General features: G+C 44.5%; 1 protein-coding gene across 1 annotated transcript in view; it reads left to right on the top strand.

Moving 5' to 3' along the window:
* Window positions 1-229: 229 nt before the first annotated feature.
* Window positions 230-26,277, top strand: part of LOC147456884 (CASP-like protein 4D1) — an 85,620-nt gene continuing 59,572 nt past the window's right edge. The window contains exons 1-3 of the mRNA XM_086511987.1: window positions 230-385; window positions 619-832; window positions 1,196-1,334. Coding sequence (XP_086368113.1) covers window positions 642-832; window positions 1,196-1,334 — 330 coding nt within the window. The 5' untranslated portion in view covers window positions 230-385; window positions 619-641. The remainder of the gene's footprint in view (window positions 386-618; window positions 833-1,195; window positions 1,335-26,277) is intronic.

Genomic DNA, 26,277 nt, shown 5'->3' on the forward strand with positions numbered 1-26,277 from the left:
GGTGGTGGGTTCTAATCCAAGGTGGTGGGTTCAAATCCAAGGAGATGTGGACCAATGATTTTATGCTGGACATTCGCTGTCCTCGAGATTTGTGCGTGTGCTTGCCTGCTGTAGATCCCCGTGTTCTTTATTTCGTGGCTAACCTCCATTGGCCGGCCGGCTTGGACGATGATAATTAAAGCATCAAAGTTTCGAACTCTTTTGCTAAAATGGAATCGAGCGTGGAAGTCACTGGAAGACGTTGGGAAGGCCAACCGAGCAAGCTTTAATTTTCTAAGTTTGGGGAGATTACGATGTTAATAGAACTGCGGGTGGCAACAGTCTGTACATGCTTTCAGGTTAATCCATGCGTAGCTGCCATCTTACTGCATCACAGAGCATTTCGGTAAGTTTCCTTCATACTTTGAGTGCGTGCGTGTGTGTGTGTGGATTTACAATAAAAAAGAAAAAGTGCGTGTGCGTGTGTGTGTGTGTGTGTTGATAGTCTGCATATGAAATCCTCTCACTGCAATGAATTTGGGTTAGATGCGCGCGAACTTGTCCTTCTGTTTGCGTGGTAAAGAGTCTGCATGTCCATCTTCACGTGGGTGCAGTAACAGGTCATGATAGTGTTTCCAGGTTAACAAGACCAAACCCATGCCATGGAGGATGATATGGGAGCAGGTAGAGGAGCGATGGCGACAGAGTCAGGACCTGGATTTGGTGCGCCTGCCCCTGGCAAACGTGCAATGCTTATTGAGTTCTCACTGCGCTTGTTTGCCAGTGTTATCACTGTGATCTCACTCAGCCTTATTGCTTCAGATAGAAACTTCAATTTTGTGCCAGCCTTCAAGTAAGTATGCATTTGCTTACACATGCATTGTGTATGCACAGCCTTGACTTTGGGCCAAAATGGCACAAGAGTGCATTATGATATGAAGTTTCCATTTGTCTAACAATGCAGGGCATGCTGTCTGTTTGGGTGTCTACATGGCATTGATGTATCTACATTACACATATGAAGACATTTGCGCAAGATATGTTGTACTATGTATGTACCTACGTGCTAATATATGTGTAAGACATTCCTCAACCATCCTGTATGTACATGCTAATACATATGTAAGACATGCTTGCAAACATGTAGTAAAACCTCAGTTTTATGGTTATGCAGCTTCCAAACATGTTGTAAAACCTTAGTTTTATAATTATGCAGCTATCTACTTGCAACGACGATTTTGGCTTTTCTCTACTCGGCTGCTCAAAGCATAATCTATATATACCATTTGGCAGCATGTGGGCCAAGTCTGTTGGCAAACACCATTTACATGTATTTCACGATTGCGGGAGACTTGGTAACTTCAGCCTTTCTCTATGCATGACTATGCTTTTCAAAAAAGTAAATTTTCTTTTGTGTTTCAATTCTGGTGAAGACTGCTATTGCGCCACTAAACATTGTGGCCACTGTCTTCCCACTCGCGGATTTGAACAACTTAATTGTGATGGGTGCTGTTTGTGACATGCAACAGAAGGGATTAACAATGCAAATTGCTATGTCAATTATAGGTAGATGCGCACACACTACGTGAAACACGTATATATGTTAAATAGATAGCTGACGGAGAGCAAGAGATCAGAAAGTATTTAGCCTGTGGGAACAATTTTGAGAGACAGCATCGACCAAAGATGTGGAGAGAGTAGAATGTGTCACCACTTTCTTTGGGCTAGAGCTATTGTGCTAGAGGTACTGGGGTCATAAAGTATCACATGTTATGGTCATCAAGCTGCTGCATGAGGAGTTTGGGGTCTCACTTTAGGTTCCCACATGTTGAGATTTTGTTTAGGGCCTATTCATTGTACAACAAGGATTGTGGTGAGTAGAGACTATCACCTGGAATTCGATGCCAGCTAGTCAGCAAGATACATATGGATGCCGCTTTGATGCTGAACTTGTAGCTTGTGGCTTTTTGTGATTGTTTTGACTTGAGTCCTACTTTGCTGAAGTAGGTTGGTAGAGACTCCTAGTCTCCTAGAGAGCCTTGATTTGGTGAGCGGTTAGATTCTTGTCTATAGGCCCTAGGTCTGGGTTCCTGTCTGGTACTAGTTCATGACCATGTAAGCTAGTGCTGGTTACCTGTGACAAGTTAGTGGCGTGGCACCACCAAGTTCCAACCAATGGAATAGATCACGGCCGATAGGCCTAAAGCCTAAAGAAGAAAGAATAGAAGAAATCCCAACTTATGAAGTCCTGCCAAGTGGCCCAAATTATTGATGGGTTAGGATTATCCTAACCCCCGACAACTTACAAGAGTGGGTCGAGTGGCCTAAACCATAAATGAAGCAGATGCTTTTAGATTTCGATGCTTTTCATGTAAAGCTTTTGAGTTTGGGCCAAGGGCCTTTTAATATGTAACTAGGGGCCTCTCTTTGGCATTCTATTATATTCTACCGCAAGGAGGAGAGGAGAGCCCCTTAGCTTTGTACCTTTGTGAAATGATAATAAAGAAATACTGAAAGGGGCGCCAGTCTTTGGGGCCAGTGCCATCTAGGGATGAAACTTTGCCACTTCGTGTCTCACGTGGATTTGCCTTCACTTTCTCTTTTTCAGCTGTTTTGAAGTACTAAAAGTGTTGCCGAGAGTGTAGATTGCGGGTTATCTCTATGTTTCCGTCTGGTCGAGCTCTGGAATTGATTATGGTGGTTTCAAAGTCGAGCTTGCTTCCTTGCCCTTTGCAAACCGAAGCACGATCCTAACAACATGGACGGAGAAACATGGAGATTCCACATATTGTTAATTTTTCCTTTTTTAGAAGAAAAACCGGTCCTAGGTCAACCTATAGAGGGAAGCTATGGAGTTGGATGAAGAAGAAACGACAAGAGGAGAAGGAGAAGAAGAAATAGGAGTTTGCTTCTGTACTAAAAAGCTCTACTATATGTTTTTTAATGATTTCTGTGTTGTAGAGGTCTCTAAAAATCGCTTCAACGGTTGAGAAACAAATGTCAAAGTTGATTCTCTCGACAAGCTCTGCGCACTGAGGCGAACGTGTTTTGATTGCGACAACTTTGGAAAATTAGGGATTTTAGCAGTAAATTAGAGTTCGCACAAAAAATTTCAGCGTGTGTAAAATTGATGTCTTTGGAAGCTCTCGCTATTTGTGTAGAGATAAACAGGTAATGGAAGCGAGAAACATGCATCTGAAAGCCTTTGGCAGCCTAGGAATGGATCCAATAATTTTTCGATTGATGTTAAGAAGCATGAATTTTGTTTTGTTTTATGAGATTTGAATGAATGATGAGTAATGGTGAATGATGAATGATAGAATGAGATTTTAGTGCATGAAGATTCCTATCTGGATGAGATGACCGGATACTATTGTGAACACATCAGAAGTTTTGGAAGGATGAGATGGCTACACAAGGATCTAGGTGCATCAAGAATTCTGTGTGGATAAGATGGCTAGATTGAATGATTGAAACACAATGTTCAATGTGAACTAAGTGCGTGATTTGTGAAAGTGCATGTTCTGTGAATGTACTGTCTTGTAAACTCTAGTACATGGTTATGTAGAGTGAGTGTCTATTGAAGAAAGTTTTTGTCCTTTAGCTATTTTGCAGATGTAATTGAGGACGATTACTTTTATTTAAGAAAGGGGTATGTGATAGGTCAGTGATGTGGCACCATCAAGTTTCGATCAAATGGAATAGATCACGACCGATAGGCCTTAAAGAAGAAGGAACAAAAGAGATCTCAACTTATGAAGTCCTGCCGAGTGTCCTGAAACGAACACTCAGAGAGGATCTCCTGGCTACACGGACCGCCTATAGGCATGCGTCGACGAACCACCCGACCATAGCCACCATCCGACAACACCCCCGTGCTGGGGTTTACGTAGACGTGCACTTGTAAAACCGAGCGTCATACTATCACAAAGTGATAATGTGGCATGGCCTAAAGGACAGAGGGGTGAGAACCCTACTGAAAGTGTCACAAACGAGAGGGCACAACAATATAAAATATACTTGGATTGTCACGAGGACGTGGCAACTGCTAACCTTAGTTGGTTTCTTTCCAATGTTTTTTATTTAATTTTTGGGACCCTCTTTTTGAAGTTGCAAATGGCCAGACATTGTATTGCCAGTGTGAGACAGAGTTTTACCCGCAGATGAGAAGGCCTTGTCGCCACGAGTTCGTCCGGTCGACTGGCACTGGAATCTGAGCAGTAAAAGGGTGTCTAGGCTTAGTTCAAAGTCATTTAGGCCCCCTCGCTACACTTATAAGTTGGTGGGTACTAGTAGGAAATTAACTCAAAAGAGGCAAACTGGACACATGGTGGCCCGGAGCAAAAATGCCAAGCCAGCATGAAGAGGGGATGCCCAAATTGAGAGAGGAGGCTGATTTTAGTTCATTAAGTGAACTACAGTGTGTGGGTGAGTAGTGAGTGCAGGTTTCACAGCTTCAATGGAAAGCTTGCTGTGCTTTATGTAGCGCAATGATTCTGCTCTCGCGCACCTCTCTCCCCTTTTGAATACAGAATTGTGATGCCCCGCTTGAGGGCTACTCATCTGTATGTGGGATTACGCGTGTATGTCGAGGCAAGAGCCTCTTGTCCAGGTACTGGATTAGCTAATTGCTAATCCCTCGCAGGTACAGGTGAATTCGGCGAGATTTCTCGCGAGAAATCTCGTCCGATTCTGAGGGCAGGTAGCCCAACATGTGCGGGAGTACAAGGGCTCACTATGGATGCGTTCGGCTCGCGAAACGGAGCCCAAAACAGGAAATTACAGCCTGTTGTGTAAGTTTGCAGGTTTAGGGTTTTGGCCCTAATCGATCCCTAATATTCCAGGAGGTCTGGGGAAGCGAGGGGATCGCTGTACATGCGATTTGGTGCGTTTTCGAGGCAGAAAACAGAGAATTTAGCGTGCTGCAGATTCACGTCAGGTTTGGGAAAGTGCCCGTATGTGCCGGGAAAGTCATCCATTGTGTGGGGATTTTGTATGTGAAGCTTCCTAGTATGGTTATGCTACCGAAATCGGGCTAGAACAGGTCTTTTCAGCCCGGTTTATGCAAGACTGTTCGTAGGGAAACGCAGGTTTTATCCCCATTTTGATAAGAATAAAAAAATACCAAAAGGGGCGCCAGTCTTTGGGGCCAACAGGTTGTCGGTGTCGCTCTCTAGCTTCCAAGTTGTGTGTGTCTGAAGTGTTATTTTCAGCAATTGGTAGATATTTGCAAAGGTTCTCTGTGTCCTAAAGTCTAAAGTAAAGTTTTGGGTGAAAGCCAAAGTCTACCGCCCTACGGGCCCGTTTTGTGGATAAATACAATTTATCACTTAATATTGAAGCCAGAGAATATATATATATATATATATATGTGTGTGTGTGTGTGTGTGCGCGCGCGTGCGTGCGTGTGTGTAGAGAGAGAGAGAGAGAGAGAGAGAGAGAGAGAGAGAGAGAGAGAGAGAGAGAGTTTATCACTTAATATTGAAGCCAGAGAATATATATATATATATATATATATATATAGAGAGAGAGAGAGAGAGAGAGAGAGAGAGAGAGAGAGAGAGAGAGAGAGAGAGAGAGAGAGAGAGAGAGAGAGAGAGAGAGAGGAGATGGGCTGGTCCCCCCCCCCCCCCCCCCCCCCCACCACCACCAAAAAAAAAAAAAGTAGCTTTATCATTGGGGAGAAGTCTATACAAGCACTTGAAACGAACATATTACCACGCTCGTTCTAGAATAAGACTCGATGGTTCTTGGAAGCCTCAGTCTCCTATTCCTAGGACAGAACCTTATTCCAAGGAACTTTTGTTCCTTATTTCGAATCCTCGAGAATCAAGGTTCTCGCCTTTGGATCTCGCCTTCCAGACTCAGGGCATGGTATATCCTTGCAACTCTTTCCGGACTCTGTTCCCAGAGTCCCACTTTCGTAGAAATCCTTGTAGCAACTCTGCTTTCCTGGACACAAGGTCCTTGGGGAATCTCAAGTCCCGGATCCCAACTCGAGAGCCTAGCGTTCTCAGATCCTTGGATCTACTCCCCAAATTCCGGGTACGCTCTAGTTCCTCTGAGTGCGTTTTCTTCTGCAGAGGCTTATGCCTTCCTTTGCTCCTACTCCCTCGCAAAGAGGAAGTACACCTGCAAACAAACACTCAGAGATCATAACATGAAAATACGTTACCTTCGAAGTCTTGATGCTCGAAATGCAACTCGGTTCTCAAAAAGCAACTTCTTAGAAGAGATCTTTACACAAAGAATCCTCTCTTCCAATCCTACACAGAAAAGAGGTGCGCTCTCGGGTTCCGTCTCATAAATCAGCCCCGTCTCTGACGTTTATGGGCTGAAAACAGAGAAAAACAGCAACTTGTGGTGGTGATGGGCACACTCTCCGTAGGCTCTTCTTCGTGATGGAACTCGCCTACTTGGTCTTTATGACATCCGGTACACTCGGGGCAGCCATGGGCATCACCAGCGGCGGCGTCTTCTCGGCTGAAATCTGCAGTAGCATCTCCTTGTGGCTAGCGCTAGCCTTTTTCTGTCCCTGTGAGTGAGAGAGAGGGCGCTCCTGGCAGCAGGTAGGAATAGGGGGGTTCCTCCCCGCAAGAATAGGGAAGGTGGGGGGCACCTCAAATAGAGAGAGAAGAGATGGCTTTTTCTTGTGCCAAAAAGAGAGGGATAGTGGAGGCGCTACTATTTTGCTGCTTTTTTTATGTGCAGTTGTCTACTTATTAACTGGGCAGCCGGCCTCTTTTTAAAAATGGTATGAACCTTACTAAGTATAACCTTATTAGCTGAAACAAATGCTTGCACAACACTTTCCAGGCGTCCTTTGATGCAACACCAGTGACCACACACAAATGTAATGCAATGTCACAAATTGATGAGGTGGCATCCCTAGCAGACAATAACGAGTTTATAAGTTGTCCCAACTTATGGGTACCTGCCGACAGGGCCCTAGGGACACTAGGGAAATTAACAAAAGCTGGCGGGCTTGCTGTACAAACGCGGAAATTGCGGACAGGCTGTATGGACGACCGGATTTTATGCTGACAGCGCTAACGTTGCAGACCATACGGAATTACGGAAATTGCGCTGACAGTTTTTGCGCTATAGCTTTTGGAGCTTGGTGCTTTTGAGTTGAAGGCTTTTCATGTAACTGCTTTTCCATGGCCAAGGGCCCTTAAATAAGACCCCCCCTGGGCCTCTCCGTGGCTCATATGTGCTGACGAGCCTGTGAGCAGAGAGGACCCGCAAGCAACTCTACTTTGCTCAAGCATTAATACAAAAAGAGATATCGAAAGGGGCGCCAGTCTTTGGGGCCAATCTCTCTGGGCACAGAACAACACCGGACCGTGTCGATTTAAATTTAACCGTGATTTAAGTGTGAAGTATTTTTAAAGCGATTCTCTCGTGTGTCGTGCCAGATTCTCGACTTGGGGTGTCCAAGTCTATTACAGTGATATCAGAGCTTAGTCAATTTCTCTTCTACTGGGAATTCTGATCCCTTTTTCCACGACACACATGGATTTCGGCAAGAATCAGACGAATCCTCCCGACACTTCTGAAACGGGAGGCAACACGGGAAACTTGATGAGCAGATCAAGAATACGGGCCACCTCGGCCTACTGACTATCAACTAATGGAGATGTAATGTCTGCAACAGGTTGATGACCGTCACAAGACGGGCACCACGTGCCAATAGAAAAGAACAAACTGAACAGACTTTTAACACTTCAATAACAACTGAACTGAAAGAGAGAGACGACACGTGACACGGAGTGGCGGAATTCCACCCCAGAGAGTATTGGCCCCAAACCTTGGCGCCCCTTTCGGTATGTTTTTATATTGCATCAACACAGTACAAGCCGGTACTCCAGACTCTGCACCTTCTCCAGGAAGCATGCCAGAGAATGAGCCCTAACCTCATATTTAAAGGCCCTTGGCCTAAAAAGCAATTACAGTGAAAAGCCTTCAAACTTAAAAGCATATGGTGCAAAGCCAAAAAGCTGCAAACGTAAATCATGGAAATCCGTACAGCTTGCCACGTCATCATGCCAGCGTAATTTTTGAAAATCTGCCACGTCATCTTTTTTCTTTTTTTTATAATGCGTGTGGGTCTTGCTTTATTTTAATCCTTTATGTCACTTGGGGCCCCATCGGACGGGTTCCCCATAAGTTGGGAGGACTTCTTTTGTTACTTGTTCTTCTTAGGGTTTAGGCCCCTCGGCCGGCATCTGTAAGTTGGCTCCATTCTTTAGGCTTTGACACGTCAGCAGTTTGTTACAATGATTGCGAACAACAAATGCTCCAGTTTGCAAAGGATCCACAATCTGCCAAATTTTTGACCCGGCACTCGATTGACAAAGTGCATACTCATTGGCAGAAAGCGATTGACACACCAATAAAGTCAGCCCTCAAGAAACCTCCTGTCCTAAGGATAGAGAATAAGGATTTAGCTCGGATCTAGTACTCCGCACACAGACACAAGGGTTGCTTTACTTCACTTGAAAGAATTGAAAGAAAGAGAGACACACAAGAGAGAGAAAAGAGACGACACAAGGATGTTGGGTCCCAACCCTTAAGGGCCCCCTTGCTCTGTTGCCAGAGCAAGTGCTTTCTTTATTCTTGCACAAATGCTACTACAATGACTAGGTGCTGAGATGCTGATGCTAATGGATACTGATGCTACTGATGCTGGGTACTGAAGGGGCACTGAGGTATACTGAGGTTCTATGTCGTAGACGATTATGTCGATGACGAGGTGCTGATGGTCTATGTCGACGACGATGATGTTGACGACGGGTACTGCTGGTCTATGTCGAAGACGGGGAGGTCTGCGACGGGTATTGTTCGTCTATGTCAAAGACGATGATGTTAACGACGGGTATTGCTCGTCTATGTCGAAGATGATGATGTCGACGACGAGGTTAGGGTTGAAATCTGAAACGCTAGGGCTGAAAATTGAGATCGCTAGGAATTTGCTGTGATCGGGTACTGTGCCGACGACGACGACGACGATTGCTGTTCTAAGGGCTGAAAATTGAAAACGCTGGTTGATCTATAAGGCTAAGAATTGGCGCTGATGTAAGGGCTAAAAATGCGGTACTGTGTCGTGGCGATGACGACGACGACGATGGGTTGTCGTCAAGTCCGGGACCTGCGATGACGATGACGATGACGATGACGATGTCGACGACGACGACGGTGTCAAGGTTGAAAAATATTGAAGCTGAAAACTGAAATCTGTCGCAATGGATGGCTTTCCGGTGAGGTTCTGCTATTGGGAATGGAATCGGGAATGCAACTGGGCTAAAGGGATGGTACTGTTGCAAAAACGGTGATGGTTGAAATCTGCTTCAAAGCCGCTAGTGTTGCTGGGTACTGCTGAGAGAAAGACCACCTGTCGGGTGCAACACTTGGTGCAACACCTTTTGCTGCCTCCTCTACCTCTATTGAGTGCCCAATGGTTTTCTTTAGCAATTTGCCCTACCTACTTTTCCAACAAAAGTCACTTATTAATAGATACGTGAAAAATGTGTACTTTGGCAAAAAGGGTTCTATGCTTTGGAAAATGCTCATGCTGAAATTATTACATTGTGCAAGAGAGGGTATGCAACTATCATCGGCCTGGGCATGCACATTCTGCTGGAGGCTCACAAGGTGCAAGGCTAGGTCTTACGCTAGGACTGACGCTAGACTATGGCAGAAGCATGTCCACGTGGCGCAAGTGAAGTGTGCACGTGACAAATGTTTACTGAAGATGAACTTGACAACGTTGTTGAACGACGCGTCAACCAACTTTTGGGGGCGAAGAAGCAATCGAAGAAACGTAATAAGGGGACTGATTACCTTGGTTATCTGGGCTGTCAATCTTCTTTTGCAAGTGCAAGAAAACAGACGAAGCATGTATGCTTCGAAGGACTGTCCAGCTCGTCCTCATCTTCTTCTGACAGTTCAGATAACTCTTCCTCTTCCGATTTGAGTGATGACGACAGAAAGGCAAGAAACGAAGAAAGAACCAGAGATTGGGGAAGAACCAGAAGAAGGCCAAGAAGAGCATACTATGCCACAAATCTTGACATTTTTCTGACAATTTGGACGAGGACTCATCCTCCTTTGAGAGGTGGACTCTGATGACCATATGTTTTATGCAAGAAGAAGCACTTTTACAGAGCCAATCAATATGATTTTCCCGAGGACAAAGGCCAGGACAGGTAGTAAAGTTTGAAACCTTTTGACGGTTTCAAGATGCTCCCAAGGCTTTAGCCTTTATTCAACAGTTTGACATAGCATTCTCTGGAGGGTGCTGCTCAGAGCACTCCAAACTCAGGAGGGTAGCATCATTTTTGAAAGGAAATGCACGAACATGGTGGTCCACTCTTCTCTTAAGAAAAGAAGCCCCGACAAAGTGAATGACTCTTTATTTCCTCTTGGCTGACGCATGAGTACAAACGAGGTGTGATTACCACAAGATGACCAAGGCTGACACTTTGGATGCTTCTTGTGAGAGATTTTGGGATGCTTTTCTACCTGCCTCTTCGTTTAAGAAGATTACTTTCAACAAATCGAGCAATTTTGTTGTGGACCTCCCAAAGTAATCCAAGATTACTGCCTTCAACAAAAGTCCGAGTCCATACAACAACTGATGGGACATTCTAAGCAAAGATTTGCTATGCATCCGGGTGACTTGATTTACCCCACCGATCAAGTTTTGACACCAAGGACTGGATAGAATTCGACAAATGATAACAGAAGGAGAAGGAAGTTTCAGATGAACAAGGATGCACGACCCCGATTGTCCGAGGAACAAAAATTAGAATATCTCAAGGAAGGGAAGTGCTTTGACTGTGGAGAACAAGGACACATCTCTGCAAGGTGCCTTCTTGAGAGGACAATTAGAAGATAGGCTAGAGAGTTCCAGAGCAACTGAAGAACCTGGTAGAAAAGGAAAGATGAAAGCAGGACTGGTACCAGATTCTATGGGGACCGACCCCACATCAGACGGACGAAAGCACATAACTTTGCCGCGCATGGGGCAAAGTATGAGATCAGGAAGCCCTCAACTTCTTCGATGGAGGAGCCAAGGCCAACTTCATTTCACTTGAATTGGCGGCTCGACTTGGAATTACGCCCCATAAAATGGGGAGGCAGTTCTAGCGGCACTCGAATGGGATGTTGCCATTACACCTGTCATTGGCAAACTCCGTTTGCATTGTCAGGGGTATTTAGGGCACAAGGACTTTTACATCATGCCTCTGGAAGGGTGTGATGTCCTCCTAGGAATCCCTTGGTACTACAAGAACAACGCTGTGGTTGATTTTTGAGCCAAGAAGCTACTTTGAAGAATGAGAAGGGTAGGAAAATTTTACGTGATGTAAAATTGTTGGAATTAGGGTTGCAGAGAAACACAGCTTGGAGAAGACGAAGGAAGCTCAAGGGACACAATAGAGAGTGTATTACTTAGTGTGCAATGGAAAGATAGATAGCCCTAGAGTGATGGGCGTATTTACAATGCTCGGGGGAAAAAACCTCCTAAAGAGGGAAAAAATGCCCCGGCGGTCCTAGTGTGTTCACACACATCACTACCACATGTATATGGTAACAAATCCCCCTTGGAGTGATGCGGTGAACGAGAGCTGGTACATGAGTAAAGGGAAGTGCCATGCCCTAAGGACATGATCAATCCACAAAGGGGAGTAAGCCCAAAGCTTTGCGGAAAGCTTCAAGCTTCTCACGAGACAATGCCTTTGTGAACAGATCTGCAAGGTTGTCCTGTGTTGGCACATAAGCCAAGCTGATCTCTCCTGCTGAGAGCCTCTCCCTGACATAGTGGTAATGCACCTCAATGTGCTTTGTGCGAGCATGAAAAACTGGGTTCCTCGCAACTGCCAATGCGCTCTGACTGTCAGTGTAGATAGTGTTGGTAGTGTCTTGTCCAACACCCAAATCAGCCATAAGGCGTCTGAGCCATACACACTCAACCGTAGCTGTGAAGACCGCCCTGTACTCAGCCTCACAACTCGAAGTGGCCACAGTAGGTTGCTTCTTGCTCAACCATGATATACATGAACTGCCAAGCATGAAACAAAAACCACTTGTGGGCACTCGCGTGTCAAAACAACCAGCCCAATCTAAGCATGTAAGTCTGGCGGCAATGATACTCGCGTGTCAAAACAACCAGCCCAATCTGAGTCCGAAAAAGCATGTAAGTCTGGCGGCAATGATCCCCCCTTGGGATAAAACAAGCCAAGATGTAAAGTGCCACTAAGGTAGCGGAAAATCCTCTTGACAGCCTGCCAATGCTTAGACCTTGGGCTATGCATAAATCTGCTGACCTGTGAGACTGCAAACTAAATATCTGGCCTCGTGTTGCATACATAAATGAGGCAGCCAACAGCAGTTTGGTAAAGAGTGACATCAGCAGGATCGCCAGCATCATGTAGACTCAACTTCAAACCTGTTTCCATGGGAGTGGCAATAGGTTTGCAATCCTCAAGTCCAAACTTACATAGCAATGTCTCTATGTAACTTTTCTGACACAAGGCAATACCACCATCACACTGCTTAAACTGTATACCCAAGTAATGATGCAACAGTCCCAAATCTTTCATCTTGAAAGTAGCATTCAAATCAGCCTTAAATTCAGCAATATGTCTCTCATTTGGTTCAGTGATCAGCAAATCATCAACATAAAGAACCACAATGAGAAGTACATCACCCTCACGCTTTACATACAATGTGCTTTCTGTTGGACTGTTACGAAAACCTTGTTTGACCAAATGAGTGTCAGCTTTCTCATACCAAGCACGAGGAGATTGCTTCAACCCATACAAAGCCTTGTTACATTTGCACACTTTGTCCTCTTGTCCTTTTATGACAAAACCGCGAGGCTGCGTTACATAAACTTCCTCAAATATGTCACCATTCAAGAAAGCAGTAACAATGTCTGATTGATGTACATCCCAACCAAAATGAGCTGCCAATGCACATAGAAAATGCACAGTAGTCATACGACAAGTGGGAGCAAAAGTCTCTTCATAATCAATGCCTTTCTGCTGTGCATAACCCTTTGCAATAAGTCGAGCCTTATGGCGATCGATCTCACCATCCGGCTTGCGTTTCAACTTGTAAACCCACTTCATACCAATGGCCTTTTTGCCAGGAGGCAAATCACATAAAGTCCATGTGTCATTTTCTATAAGTGCATTATATTCTGATTGCATGGCAGTCATCCATTTTCTGAATTCTGTGCTTCATCAAAAGACAAAGGCTCCTCAACATCATGTAAACTAGACACAACCAAAGCATTACAATCTGATGCATAAGATGCATGGAGAGAGCCTGAACGAGTACGACTAGACAAAGGTGCATCCAATTGACAGTCACGCAAAGTGTGCACCAGCCATTTTGGCATACCTCTAGCCTGCTCATTTTCAGCCCTTTCCTCATCAAGTACATCATGTACATCTGCATCAGTAATAGGCTGATCTATAACATTTTCAGAAACCCCCATAGGCTGTACATTTGCCTCATTGGAACTTACATTCGTATTTCCACCACCGAAAAGAGGCAACAAAGTGTCATAAATGTCCTGTGAGCTTACATTACTGTCTCTAGTACATGACAGCAAGGGCTGAACAAAATCTTTCACAAACACTACATCCCGAGAAACCAGAATACGTTTTGTTTGCGGATGATACAACCTGCAACCTTTGCTTTCAGCACTATAACCAACAAAAATACATTTGACAGCCTTATCATCCAATTTTCTGCGCTGCACTTGTGGTACCAAAGCATATGCCAAACAACCAAAAACACGCATGTGCTCAATAGAAGGCTTTCTATCATGCCATGCTTCATATGCAGTAATAGACTGCAAAGCTTTTGTAGGACACCTGTTAAGTACATAAGTGGCACACATGATGGCCTCAAGCCAAAAAGAATGTGGCAAAGCTTGACTTTTGACCATACATCGTGCCATTTCCGTCAGTGACCTGTTTTTCCTCTCAGCAACACCATTTTGTTGAGGTGTATAAGGCACTGTACATTGGTGTTTTATCCCACGACTAGCCAGAAATGCATTAAATTCATGAGACATCTACTCCCCCCCTCGATCGGAACGGAGGGTGCCCATAGTACATTTCGAGACATTTTCAACCATAGCCAGAAATTGTTTGAAGCACATAAAAATTTCGGACTTCGCTTTAAGCGGAAATACCCATGCATGCCTAGAGTAATCATCAATGAAAGTCACGAAGTACAGGTAATTGCCCAAGGATAGAGTTTGCATGGGCCCACAAACATCACTATGCACAAGCTGCAACCTGCATGTGGCTTGAACTGAACCATCGTTTGGAAACTTAGAACTCTGCATCTTACCCAAAATACAGTCTTCACAAACATGTTTGACAGGTGCTTCAAGAGGCGGCAAAGAAGCACCCACATCAGATTTCTGCAAACGTAGCAAACTGACAAAATTTAGATGACCAAAACGTGCATGCCAAAGTTTTGTATCTGAAATAGCCCTTGAATCTGCAACAGCATTTGCAAAATTTTGTCCACACTTGTCATACAAAGTGAGCTTATATAGCCGACGGCACAAAAGGCTAGATGCAACAATTTCATCACCAAAACTGAGATCATGAATTGTACATCTGTCATCCACAATTTGACTACAAGTCCAAGTCTAGCAAGTGCGGATATAGACAAGAGATTCTTCTTGATCCAAGGTACATAAAGTGCATCAACAAGTGTGAAAGAACTGCCATTAGCAGCAGTAAGCACAATCTTTCCAACTCCCTGAACTGGATAAGAGGCATTGTTGGCACAAGTGACTGAATTCTCATGAGGGATAGACTCGAGAGAGGTAAACAATTCACGATTTGAGGTAATGTGCTTTGTAGCACCACTGTCGAAATACCACACATGTGAATCTGCAGCAACTGACAAGCATGCATCGTGGACAGCAGGATTGTAAGTGCACTCTGCACTAAAAGCCCATTCTGCATCAACATCAGCATTACAGTCTCTTTTTACAGAAGACTGAACAATGGTTGCATTTGTAGTGGAACCAACATTTGTAGTGGAACCACTCTCTTTCTTCTTAGCCTCTTTTGCCTTCAACTTAGGACACTGCTTGATCAAGTGATCATTAGCTTTACAATAATGGCAACGCATCTTCTTTTTGCCCTTATCACCAGAATTTCCAGACGAATTGCTGCCAGCAGAAGCATTAGGAACAGAATTTTTGCCACTCTTAGCAGAACCATAAGAAGTGGCTGCATTGCTGTTACCACCCTTTCTTTGAGAAGCAATAAAAGCCTATTCAACTGCACGTTGCCTAGTTCTGTTTTTTTTGGAAAGTGACTCTTGTAACAGCAATGTGCATAATGTATCAAACTTTACAACTTCTGGATTTCCTTGGGTCATAAGTCTCCAAGTACTAGCAAAAGTCTGGTAAGAATCTGGTAAGGCATCCAGAACAGTTTGCACAAGTGAACTGTCTGAAATGACTTCATCTGCAGAAATAAGCTGCTCATTGATATCCTTGACACTAGCAAGGAAAGTGTCCATATCATCTTCCTCATGCATAATCTTCGACTCCAGCTCTTTACGCAGCAAAGCAATTTTAGCCTCATTGCGGCTTGCATAAAGACCTGCTAAAATATCCCAAGCCTGTTTTGCAGATTTTGCTGAACGGATGTGAGGAACAATGGTGCGCTTCACAGACAACGCAATCAATGCATGAGCCTGCGCATCCTTAACATCCCAACGAGCTTGTTCTGCCGTAGGCAAAACAACTCTAACAGCTGCAATCCTTGCAGCAAGACCTGCAACATCCTCAACATCGCCTACATCCTCAGAACCAGGACGTACATCAATGCCCTGCACAATGTTCCAGACACCCTTTGACACAAGAAAATGTTGCATCATATAAGCCCACATAGGGTAGTTGTCCCCATCCAAGCCGTCCTCAGCAGTAAACATCTTGAACACATGTGTGTTGTTATTGTCAGCCATGGTAAATGTTGACCTGATGTGAAAACTGTCCGAAAATAGGAGAAATGGAGCAGGAACAACGTGTGCTATATAGCACAAACCGTAGAAGACTATAAGGCACCTGTTATGCAGAAAACGGCACTGACAGAAATTCTGCACAAAATGACGAAATAGCCTGTGCAGTACTGCCTGTAGTGGAAACGGAGGTCGAAATGAGCCCAAATCAAAATTATGAGCAGACCAAGCTCTTCGAGCTATTCCAAAATTTTTGTCGACCTGCGAACGCTCGCCAAAGCTCACTGAAATCGGAGAAAGTGAGCAGGCGTGTGCTGGAGCAGTTGGCGACTAAGCCCGGGAGGACGCAACCTGCTTTGATACCAATTGTTGGAATTAGGGATGCAGAGAAACACACAACTTGGAGAAGACAAAGGAAGCTCAAGGCACACAATAGAGAGTGTATTACTTAGTGTGCAATGGAAAGATAGATAGCCCTAGAGTGATGGGCGTATTTACAAAGCTCGGGGGAAAAAACCTCCTGAAAAGGGAAAAAATGCCCCGGCGGTCCTAGTGTGTTCACACACATCACTACCACATGTATATGGTAACATAAATTGAAGGGCGAGTCCGTCGCACTTGTATTGGCTTTGACCATTTTCAAATTAATGAAATTCAGTCTTTTTCTTTACTCGGTGTCATGTGCACATCTAACCCTATGTGTATGTGGACAATTACTTCATGACTAGGGTTTAGTTTAGCTTAGGAAGTGTTCTGGCACCTTTGTGAATTTGTTCGCAGGCCGTGCATGTCCAGGCACTTAGAGTAGTTGCATTTCCTCTGGTTGCACACACCATGTTCATCAGATTACATTCTGTACCCATCAGGAGCATTTTACAATGCATAGAACCCATTTTCCCTATTTTAGCCATTTTTCACTTATTATTATTAATTGACTTTGTTGGGAAACTGGGTAGGGCAACTTTGGCTAAGTTAATATATAAGAAAGCTAGCGCTCGCACTTTTTGGCAGAAGAGGCAGCAGAGACCCAGTGTCTGACAGTGCACCTTCTCAACAAGACCCCGGTAGGATAACCTAGCGTTTTTCAGCCAACCAAACCACCTAGCGTTTTTGCAGTAGATGGCCCAAGCGTTTTCTGCAGCAACTTAGCTAGCGTTTTTCATCAAGATCAGTCCCAACGTTGTCGAGAAATTTGCGGTCTTGCCAGGAAAGCACCGGGCTTTTGGCTGTGAGTTTGTGAGAGAACTCCAAAAACTATACGAAGGAGTTAAACCATAGATGCCGTGAAGTATAGAGTTTGGAAGGAAGTGCAATCAAAGAAGCTTCATTCTCTCTCGCTTCATTCAGCCAAAAGCACTGGGCTTTTGGCTGTGAGTTTGTGAGAGAACTCCAAAAACTATACGAAGGAGTTAAACCATAGATGCCATGAAGTATAGAGTTTGGAAGGAAGTGCAATCAAAGAAGCTTCATTCTCTCTCGCTTGTGCTCACACACACAAAGAAAAAACACAAAAGAGAATATCAAAACAACACAAAGATGAAAACATCAAGGCTATGGTCATATCGTATCATGGGTAATATGAAAGGGTTAATAGATGAGTTAATGGCGTTCAATCTTTGCCGACCAAACAAACTACAAATGGTTCTTTGGAATTGTAGTTTTGTGCTTATCATAATATATATGTTTTTGTCTAGTGATTGGGATTAATTGTGTGTACAAATCCTCTTGGTTTATAGCAAGATAACTACACTTACATCAAAAGAAAAGTTATAGTCTATAAGAGGTAGTATGATGGGATCCAGTGAAAGAAGTATTTCATTGAGCCTTTCTGGGCCAAAGAGAAACACTCCACGTTGCTGGAAGTGTATTTTACGGCTAATCCATACGTTAATTCTAATAGATCGCACAGAGTGAAAGCGATAGAAATTCTCATCATGTGGATTATTCATCTAGGATAACTCTAGTATGTGCAAAATGTAAATATGAGAGAAGAGAAGGGAAGAAAAGAGAAGAGAGTTCCCTCCCAAGCTCTGTTCTTGCCCGTAGGCAATAAGGATACTGTGGGGAGAGATGTACCTGTAGCAAGGAGAATCTCGAATCGGTAGAGAGAATGAATTTTTAAGAGTGAGAGAGATAGGTTTGGTTAAGGAGATGAGATTAGGTATATATATGTTGGATTAGAGATGAAAAAGAAAACAACAAGAAATCAACAAAGTATCAATGTAGAACACATCTTACTTGTCAAACCCTTCGGCACCATTTTTGATGGAGAGAGAAGAAGAGGAAGAATTTAACTTTGATTGATACACCAAATCCAAGACCTTCTTCGATTAGAGTTGATCTTCCAAGAATAGCTTACAAGAATGGCTAGTCTTTCTCTAGAAGAAAGTGTAAGCTTAGGCTTATGTTAATGGCTAAGTACAATTAAGCATTACTACTCACTCCCTCATGAATTCCTCTCATCAATGGCTTGAATGCTTCAATGGTTTTCAAGGAAGAAGAGGTCCCCTTTTATAGGTGAAAGGAACCCCAAGGGTTTACACAAGAAGAGAAGAGCCAGTGTGAACAGAAACTAGAAAAGTTGGGAATGAGCTGTCCCTGCATGATGTGGGCAGACTGGGGTTGAGTATTTTGATCATATCTCCTCAACTATGGCTCCAAATAAAAAAGTAAAAATATGGGCAGAAAATTGAGCTCATTAGCTACGACTCCCATTTTATATACTTTTTCCAATTCGGATTGGAACCTTGTGTAAAAAAAAATCATCAAAATAGGGTACAGTTTTGGCAGCAAAAGTCTTCTTGTGGTCTCCTTAGCTTAGACTTTTATTTGATTCTAATGGACACCTCATGCCATATGCAAGCATGACATTGCTCCTTGATAATGTTTTGTAATCATGCTTGCAATAATGCGTGTATCTTTGAAATCATGCCACCTAGTGTTTCTCACTAGGATTTGATTCCCTCCTAGTAGCTATTTAAAAAGAAATATAAGAAAAATACATAGAATATATATATATATATATATATATTGGAAGTTACCGTAGATATAGGATCTAGCTACTGTGTGAAATAATATTGAGATAGTAGAAAGAAAAAATCAATGCTTTTTGTTCCAAGTTAAAGAGGCGGAGCTATTGACGCTTTTCCCATAGTACTTTTTGATGGTAAAGTCAGAATACGTTACCTTTGAGATAACTAATAGAAATAGATAGAAAGCATATTATTATACTTAAATATGCATATGTACATTATAGGAAATATAATTATGTATCTAAAAAGTTACAAGATAACTCTTGTAGCATGCGTTTCCACTATGTACGTGTCACAGCACGACATCCACCCTCTCTAAACCTGCACATCCTCTGGTATGTGCCACATTGTCTCTTTGTAAGATTAGCCCTCTTGTACATCTTTCTTACTTTCTTCTTCACTAGATGATTCCAAAGCTTCATCTTCACTTTGATCTTCACCTGTGTTTTGTTCTTCCTCCTCGTCAACATCTTCTGGATCATTGTCTCCTCTGCTCTTAAACATTTTGATCCTTTTTCCTACAATGGGAATCTTTACTTCTGTACCATCTAGTTCGGACAAGCTGTAAGTAGCATTTTCATGCACATGTTTTACAACATACGGCCCAAACCATCTTTTTGAGAACTTAACGCATGACTGTGTGGTGGTTATCAAGGCTACTATTATATACTAAAACCTAGTCACCTTTGTCAATTGCTTTGCTCCTGAGCCGATCTCGCTTATCAAAGTTGTTAGGTGCAGTGGAATGATTGTTTGCGCTTTGCTCAAGATGAGTACTCCGAACTGTGCTCAAGGTCCCCTTTTGTTCTTATGGAAGGGAGAGCCTTCCGTTCTTAATGGAAAGTGCTATGATCAGAGGGCTGTTTTGGGTGGCTGAAAATGACTGTTTGGCTGCGTTTTCGAGGACTAAAAATGGCTATCTTTTGCAACCAACTAGGGCTGAATCTACTACTGTGTAGAATGCTGAAAACGCTGCTGCAAGTGCTGTATTTACTGCTTAAAATGAAAACGCTGGCACATCTGCTAACGCTAGCAAAAACGATAGGGACTGAGGAAAGACTGGCGATGATGGAAACTAAAAACGCCAGGGCTAGGCTTGAGGCCGGCTTGCGGTAGGAATCTGCTAGAACAGAAAACGCTAGGCTGTAGGGTGTCTGTGGTGATGAAGGAATGCTGAAAACGCCAGAGCTTGGAGAGGTACTGCTGAATACCAAAAACGCTAGCTGCAGGGAGAGGTAGCGCCAAGGTTGGGGGGTACTGCTGGTTCTTGCTGAGAAGACGTGTCACGAGGACGTGGCAGTTATTAACCATGTCACAAAGATGTGGCAACTGCTAACCTTGGTTGTTGGTTTCTTTCTAATGGGGTTTATTTTCGTTGTTTTGAGACCCTCTTTTTGAAATAGCAGACGGTCGGACATTGTATGGCCAATGTGAACTGTAGTTTCATCCGCAGACGGGAAGTGGTCGGCACTGGAATTCGTATGATAAGAGGATGTCTAGGCTCAGAACAAGATCATATAGGTCCCCCCGTCGCACTTAGCAAGTTGGTGGATACTAGGAAGTGAACTCAATTAAGGCGTAAAGTCAAGGTGGGACTACCAACAAAAAGTATCCGAGAGTTGGGCCACATTGCACTTTTGGATGCGGTCCCAATGAGGATAGATGGTCAGAAGACCAGTGGGAGCCCAACGGAAGCATCTCCTAAAATTTAGGGAACTGCTATTTTGGGCCGTGAAATGTGTTCGCGTCATTACCTCCGGTATGACTAGGGGAACTTTTATAACTGTGCCGCGAAGTCAACTGACGCGTCGGTTGGGATATTTTTAAGCGGCGAACCCGAAACGGGAAAATGCTTGTAAATGCGCCAAGTGGCACATTTTTGTTCACTTTCCAATGCAAGGAAGAAAGGGCGCTTAATTTTAAGCTTGGAGAGGCTCTTTTTGGAAACTGTCACAGGTTAAGAGCTATGGAGTGCTTCCTTTTCCCTCTTATGTACAATGCGGTGCTAGGAGTGATGCCCTGCACGCTACGCACTGCCCTCTCTCTCCCCTACGAGCAGTATGTTATGTCCCACTAGTGGGCTTTTCATTTGACCAATGTACAGTTATGTGGGTTCATGCGCGATTGCTGAGGCAAGAGCCTCTTGCACAGGTACTGGATTAGCTAGCGGCTAATCCCCCGCAAGTACAGGTGAATTCGGAGAGGTTTCACGCCAGAAATCTCGTCCGATTCAAAGGGCAAGTAGCCCTACAGGTGCGGGAGCTCGAGGTCTTGCTACTGATGCGACCGGCACGCGAAACGGAGCCCAAAACAGGGAATTACAGCCTGCTGTGTATTTTTGCAGGTTTAGGGTTTCGGCCCTAGACGGACCCTAATACCCCCAGGAGGTTCGGGGACGCAAGGGGACCGCTGTACAGGTGAACTGGCGCATTTCCGGGGCAGAAAACAGAGAATTCAGCGCGCTGCAGATTCTCGCCAGGTTTTGCAAAGTGTCCATAAGCGTCGAGAAAGTCGCCTATTGTGTGGGGATACTGAATGTGAAGCGTCCTAGTACAGTTATGCTGCCGAAATCGGGCCAGAACAGGTGTTTCTTAGCCTAGATTGTGCGGGGCAGCTTGTGGGAGATCACAGGTTTTATTCCCTTTGATAAAGAATAAAGAAATACCGAAAGGGGCGCCAATTTTGGGGCCTACAGGTTGTCGGTGTCTGCTCGGAGCATTCTAGCCCCCGAGCCGTGTGTGTGATTAAGTGTTAATTCCCGTTACAGGTTACCTTTGCAAAGTACTCTGTGTGTGTCTAAAGTAAAGAATTTTGGGTGAAAGCCAACGCCTACCGCCCTACGGGCCGGTTACATGGTTCCATCGCTGGGATATCAATCACTTTTTCCTTAAAGAGTGAGCCTGGATTGTTTTGGGATAAAGACACAGAGTGCAGGAACGCGGGGATTACACTATGGCCGACAAGGGGAAGGGAATTATGGAAGAGGGTTCCTCTTCAAAGGATAGGCAGGAGATTCCTATGGTTTTTGAGATTGGCGAGAGCTCACGGCCACGTCAGTCTGTACCTCCTATCAACGTGAATGTCCCTCCAGTAGTACAGGGATTTATGACAGGGCAACTTGAGGATGATGCGTTCAAGACTCAGTTAGTTGCCGCGGTGAATGTCTTTTCGCAGCTGGTGCAGAATCCGAGGTTTATGGAATTCTTGCAAGCGCCATCAGTGCAACAGCAAAATAGGCAACCTACGCCGCGTACGGAGCTTGTTGATGCTCAAGCCTAGTTACTTCATGCGACACAGGAGGAGAGGGAACACTCGCATGTTGCGGAGTTGGGGGCTCCAAAGCAGGTTCCTCCCGTGCTTGAACAGGTGGCTAGAACGCCTATTCCACAGGTTATGCCAGTTCAGCCCGCCACCTCTCAGAGCCAGCATGCTGTCTTGAATGGACAGGGAGCTGGATACCAGGCTATGCACTCAGTTTTTCCACCACCCACGGTACATCCTGGGTATTTCGGGGGTGGATCAGTGTTCCAAAGTATGGCTGGTTATGCGCCTGGAAGTCAGCCGTACATGCCAGGAACAGTGTTCGGGGGTATGCAAGGCATCATGCCAAACCCCATGTATGGTAGTATCGGCATGCAGCAGGGTTTTCAGAGCAACAAGGGTCAGTTTGGGATGCCACAGGGTCATTTTGGCATGGCTGGTTTTTCTGGACAGCAGCCAGACATGGCACCTCTGACGCAAAATGTGAATGGCCAACACGTGCCGATCATGCCTACTACAGTGTCCATGTTGCAGACCATCCCTTATGACAACTTGGGGGCACTAGAGAAGCCGAAGGCTTACAAAGAAGGTGGTGCAGCGGTAAAGTTAGGTACCTTCAGTGGTTTTGAGGATAAGACAAAGGCCCTCACTTTCCTCCAGCAGTTTGATACAGCTTATGCGGGAGGGAATTTTAGAGAGGCCTCGAAGGTCAGGAAAGCTGCCACTTTCTTAAAGGACAATGCGCTTACATGGTGGACGACATTGTTAATGCAAGGACAGGCACCTGCCACTTGGGTTTACTTCAAGCAAATGTTTGCATCTGCTTGGCTGTCAAATAAATTTGAAGCTGACGTCGTGACAGATTGGCACCGGCTTACTTCAGCTTCGTGCAAGAGCTTGTTGGAGTACAATAGGAGGTTTTGTAAAGCGTTACTCTCAGTGACCTCCTACAGATTTGTGCCATTGACAGAGCAGATAGAGAAGTACTGTTGTGGGCTGCCTAAAGGGCTTCGCGATCACTGTACAAAGAACAGAGTGGCTACCCTTACTCAGCTTATGGAAGTTGCGAACACTGGTCTTGCCTTGTTGAAAGGAGAGGACAGTGGATTTCCGAGCAGTGACAAAGGAGGGCAGCAAAAGAAAAATTCAGCGAAGAAGCCCTTTGTGAGAACGGCTCCTGATGTGTCACAGGGGTCAGAAAAGGCTACCAAAGACAAGGATTCAGCCGGGACTTCTGGAGTGCAGGCAAAGAAACAGAAAAGGAAGCCTTTTGTGCGCAAGTCGCTCGAGGAAAAGAAGGTCCTAATGGCTGAGAACAAATGCTTTATATGCGAGCCGCCTGGTCACTTTTCTATCAATTGTCCACAAAGGAAAAGGCCAGCTGACTCAGAGGATAAAGAAGACCAGAAAGGCAAGAAGCCAAAACCCACAGCAGGTTTAGTGCCAGACATGGTGGGTGACAGGCCCAACACATATGCCAGCGAGTTCTGCAGGGCATGGGGTAAAGTTAGGGATCAGACGGCACTCATCTTCTTTGATCCAGGTGCCAAAGCCAACTTTATCTCACCAGAGTTAGCTATGAAGCTGGGCATCAGAGCTGAAGAGATGGGGTACACAGCAGAGGCAAGGTTGGCATGTCCTGGCCACTCAGAGTGTGTTACTCCCATCATTGGAAAACTGTGTCTGCATATTCAATCGTATGTGGACACTAAAGAGTTTTACATCATGCCGCTGGAAGGTTGTGACGCCTTGTTGGGGATCCCGTGGATGTTCCGAGTGCATGGAGTTTTGGATGCCTACAACAAAAAGATCACTGTACAGCATAGGGGCAAAACTCACATCTTGGATGCAAAGCTTAAAGGAGAGTCGGTCCCTATTGTATCTGCTTCTGCTATCACTTCTGTAATAAAGAATCATCTTTCTGTGTACTTGATTTTTGCACGTGATGTCTCAGATAGTGATCAATCAAATTTATCTGTGTTAGATGAAGAAAGGTCAGCATTTTTGCAAAAGTTTAGTGACCGTTTTTCTGATTCATTACCGTCGCAATTGCCGCCAGAGAGACCTGAGGATCATCGGATAGATTTGGTGCCAGGGTGTAGCCCACCAAATAGACCTCCCTACAGGGTTAGTGCGGCGCAACAGAAAGAGATTATGGGCCAGGTTGAGGAGTTATTAGAGAAGGGGCTGATTCAGCCTAGTTCTTCACCCTTTTGCTCCCCAGTGCTCCTAGTGCAGAAGAAGGATGGCTCATGGCGCATGTGTATTGATTACCGTGCGTTGAATAAGAATACCATCAAGAATAGGTTCCCTATTCCTAGAATTGATGATATTCTCGATCGTTTAGAGAGTGCTGCAATTTTCAGCAGGATAGACCTTAAGAGTGGGTACCATCAGATTCGTATAAGGCCAGAGGATGTGCACAAGACTGCGTTTAGAACGACATTTGGTCTCTATGAGTTTCTAGTGATGCCGTTTGGGCTAACAAATGCTCCTGCCATGTTCAACAGAATGATGGACCGGATTTTCCGCTCGCATCAACAGTTTGTTGGAACGTTCTTCGATGACATGATAGTGTATTCGAAGAATGAAGAGGAGCATAGGCGTCACTTGACCATTGTGTTTGAAGAGTTGCGCAGTCTCACAGGTTACTTGTCAATCCTAAGAAAAGTGAATTCTTCCTCGAAGAGATCCACTTTCTGGGCCACATAGTCTCAAAGGATGGTGTTAGAATGGATCCCGCAAAGGTCGAAGCTATCAAGACATGGCCAGACTTGAAGACTGTGCACGATATCAGAAGCTTCTTGGGATTGTGTTCCTACTATAGAATCTTTATCAGAAATTTTGCAGAGATAGCATCGCCTCTTCACGCATTGCAAAAGAAAGAGGTCACTTTCAGATGGACCCAAAAAGAGATTCTAGCTTTTAGTCTCTTAAAGGAAAAGTTGACTTCAGATCCAGTTATTGTTTTGCCAGATCTCAGGAAGTCATTTGTGGTCCAGTGTGACGCGTGTGGCAGTAGCATCGGAGCAGTGCTAATGCAAGATGGACGGGTAGTAGCTTATGAAAGTCGAATTTTGCAAGGGCCAGAGAGGACTATGCAAGTCTATGAGAAAGAGCTCTTGGCCGTGATTCATGCGCTTTCTAGCTGGAAGCACTACCTCTTAGATGCTGATTTTGTTGTCCAAACAGATCACCAGACCTTGCGATACTTCTTGACACAGTCAAAGTTATCCGAAAAGCATATGCGATGGGCAAACATTCTTTCCATGTTCCACTTCCAGATTATGCATGTGGAAGGCAAGAAGAATGTTGTGGTTGATGCGTTATCAAGAAAGCCACAATTTTCAGCTGTGTCAATTCCTTATCATCATGAGTTAGATGACATGAAGAAACAGTATATTGCTGATGAAGATTTTGCAAGGATCTTTGAACAGTTACAAGAGGGGCAATATCACGAGCACTACCTCCTCAGAGATGGTTTTATGATGATGCATGGCAGACTTTGTGTCACTAGGCCACTGCGACATAAGGTCATGGAAGAGAGTCATGTCCCACCGTATGCAGGGCATCGTGGCATTGATGCAACAGTTAAAGCGGTAGAGACATTCTTCTATTGGCCTACCTTGAGGAGAGATGTGGATGCCTTTGTGCGAGCATGCATAGTTTGCCAAAAGGTCAAGTTTGACAGGCAAAAGGCACCTGGGTTGTTACAACCACTGCCGATTCCGGATAAGCCATGGGAAAGCATTGCTATGGACTTTATCTTTGATCTTCTAAGGACGCCAACAGGGAGTGATGGTATATGGATCATTATCTGCAGGTTGAGCAAGCAGGCCCATTTTATCCCTGTCAAGAAGAAGATAAAATCTGATCAGATGGCACGCTTGTTCATGTACAATGTGTTTAAGTACCATGGTATGCCACAATCGATTATCAGTGATCGTGATCCTCGCATGACCAGTTTGTTCTGGAGAGGATTGTTGAGAACATGGGT

Source organism: Adiantum capillus-veneris, chromosome 5 (genome assembly GCF_014529385.1).
Source record: "Adiantum capillus-veneris isolate H3 chromosome 5, ASM1452938v2, whole genome shotgun sequence".
NCBI lineage: Eukaryota > Viridiplantae > Streptophyta > Polypodiopsida > Polypodiales > Pteridaceae > Adiantum > Adiantum capillus-veneris.